Source organism: Salvia hispanica, chromosome 4, assembly GCF_023119035.1.
Source record: "Salvia hispanica cultivar TCC Black 2014 chromosome 4, UniMelb_Shisp_WGS_1.0, whole genome shotgun sequence".
Classification (NCBI taxonomy): Eukaryota; Viridiplantae; Streptophyta; class Magnoliopsida; order Lamiales; family Lamiaceae; genus Salvia; species Salvia hispanica.
Window position 1 is genome coordinate 56,957,611 of NC_062968.1, and position 2,592 is coordinate 56,960,202.

At 45.5% G+C, this 2,592-nt stretch overlaps 1 protein-coding gene across 1 annotated transcript; it reads left to right on the top strand.

Annotated features, from left to right (window-relative positions):
• LOC125223435 (transcription factor TCP23-like) lies at window positions 1-1,666 on the top strand. Its single transcript, XM_048126581.1, has one exon. The coding sequence runs from the start codon at window positions 235-237 to the stop codon at window positions 1,447-1,449; it is 1,215 nt and encodes a 404-aa protein (XP_047982538.1). The 5' UTR covers window positions 1-234; the 3' UTR covers window positions 1,450-1,666.
• The last annotated feature ends 926 nt before the right edge of the window (window positions 1,667-2,592 follow it).

The following is a 2,592-nucleotide window of genomic DNA, read 5'->3' on the forward strand; positions in this document are numbered from 1 at the left end:
CAAACATTTATTCATCTTTTTGTGTCTGGTCCCCCACTCTCTCTCTCCTCTCTCTCTCCTAAGACACCAGTCAACCACCAATTCCTTCTTCCACTTGCTCACTTCCCTCTACACACTTTGCAATTCCATCTTGTTTTCTCCCCATCTCCCTATTGATTCTTCAATCCCATGATTGGGGCTGCCTTTGATCTGATTTTCCTCAACAAACCTCCCCTCCAAAATTGAAAAAAAAAAATGGAATTTATGGAGACACACACCAAAAATCAAGGAGCCAATAATAACTCGAACCCGGACCACCACCGCGACCTCCTCCACCACCGCCTCCAAAGTCAAACCGAACCCGGTTCTGGGTCCGGTCCAGCCCCACCCCATGGTCCATTCATGGGCTCCATCTCCCTCCAACAACCAACAAACTTAGCCCACTCCCCTTCCTCCACCTCCTCCTCCTCCGCCACTTCCACAGCCATCATCGCTGTTGCTGTTGGCAACAGCAACAGCAACAGCGATGAGAATAACAACGGCTCCCTGACGGCCACTAAGGCAGTGGCCGCCAAGAAGCCGTCCAAGGACCGCCACACGAAGGTGGACGGACGCGGGCGGCGCATACGGATGCCGGCCCTGTGCGCCGCCCGCGTCTTCCAGCTGACGCGGGAGCTCGGCCACAAGTCGGACGGCGAGACCATCGAGTGGCTCCTCCACCAGGCCGAGCCGGCGATCGTCGCCGCCACCGGCACCGGCACGATTCCGGCGAACTTCTCGACGCTCAACGTGTCGATGCGGAGCAGCGGCACCACCATCTCCGCCCCGCCGTCGAAGTCCGCGCCGCTCTTCCTCGGCGGCGCCGGTGGGATGCTCGGGTTCCACCACCAGCTCGCCTCCGCCTCCCATTTCGGGCCGGACCCGGACGAGAATAGTTACCTCAAGAAACGGTTCAGGGAGGACGCGAGCGGCGCCGGTTCTCCTAAATCAGGGAGAACCGGCGGCCAGGAGCAAGAACCGGGTCAAGAGAACAAACCCGGTTCTTCCCAGCCGGCCGGGTACATCCAGGCTCCCGCCATGTGGGCGGTGGCCCCCGCCGCCGCCAACGTCGGGAATGCCTTCTGGATGCTCCCGGTCACAGGGAGCGCGGCCGCGACGACGGCCGGGCAGCAGGAGTGGCAGTACAAGACAACCACAGCGCAAAGAATCGGCGGGTTCGAGTTCCCAGGAACCGGCCGGTTCAACCCGGTTCAACTTGGGTCGATTATGCAGCAACCGGTTCATCAGCTCGGGTTGGGCGTGACCGAGACAAACATGGGAATGCTAGCGTCCATGAACGCGTACAACAACAGCAACAACAACAACGACCACAGCAGAATCGATCTCGGCATGAATTTGGACCACCACCACCACTCGAGCCAGCCGCAACAAAGCAACAGCGGCGATGAAAACGCCAAAGATTCACAATAGTTTGGAAAAAATTGAGTTTGCATCATCACCCTTCCAATTCCTTTGCTTGTAGTAGTATTTATTTTACCTTTTCAATTTTTTTTATAGCTTAGGGTAAAAATGATAAAGATTTGTGTGCATATCTATTTATTTTTTAACTGCTGTTGGCTTTGCTAAGTAATTAAGTCACTTTCTTGATTAGGCAACATAGCATTTTATGGAACAACAAATTTGAGAATGTTGGCTTCAAAATAGAAAATTGTGGGAGTTGTGTAATGATTTTATTTTTAGGAGTAAATATTTCAGTGCAGAAAACCCTGAGTCTTGAAGTTTGTGATTATTAAATTATTAAATAATTGACTGTACTCATTCTGTTTTGAGTAATTTACTGATTGAAATAATTGGTTGACTTTTTCTTTTGTTTAGGTCTCTATTTTCATTACTACTACATTTTTTTTATTTATCGAGAGAGAGAGATGTGAGATTATTGATTAGTTTAACTGGAACAAAATGGATGCTACTCGTGCCGACACTCTGTTGTTCTTTGTCTATTTTCTCTCTCTGCAAATGCATAATTTGGAATATTGCAAGCTTCTTCCAATAATTTATAGGTTATAGTATTATATAAAAAATATTTAAAAAAAAACATATTTATGGTAGCATCACGATTTTTCTTTATACGGGAAAAAACGAAGGATTGCGTGTCATATATCTCATATCATAAGTTAGTATTTTATACTATTACTAAATATGAAATAAATAATGAATTATTTGAGCAAAGTAGTCTCCTTAAAATGGAATGGGTATTTACTATTTACTAAAGTGGGAGGAAGATAACGAAATCGAACGCAATAACATAATGTTTGCCTGAATTCGAGAGTGTAGCTATTAACCTAATTTCAATTGATTGATTGAAAATTTAAACTTTCCAATAATTGATTGGATTTTATTTCTTTGTAATCTTTTCTTATTTGATTTCTTTACAAATGAACTACTATCAGCACATCATCGCAGGAGGGTCGGTTGAGGAAAATTGTTAGGTATGAATTTCATTGTAATTTTTTTGTTTTCTCGTAATCGAATAGAAGTGTATGTATACATATTAAAAGTATGTTCATGCGAGACATTTTTTGGGATTTTTATTATCCATACATTTGTTCAAAT

Bases quoted from the DNA above. Each gene is read 5' to 3' on its own strand.
- LOC125223435 (XM_048126581.1), top strand. From the start codon at position 235: ATGGAATTTATGGAGACACACACCAAAAATCAAGGAGCCAATAATAAC.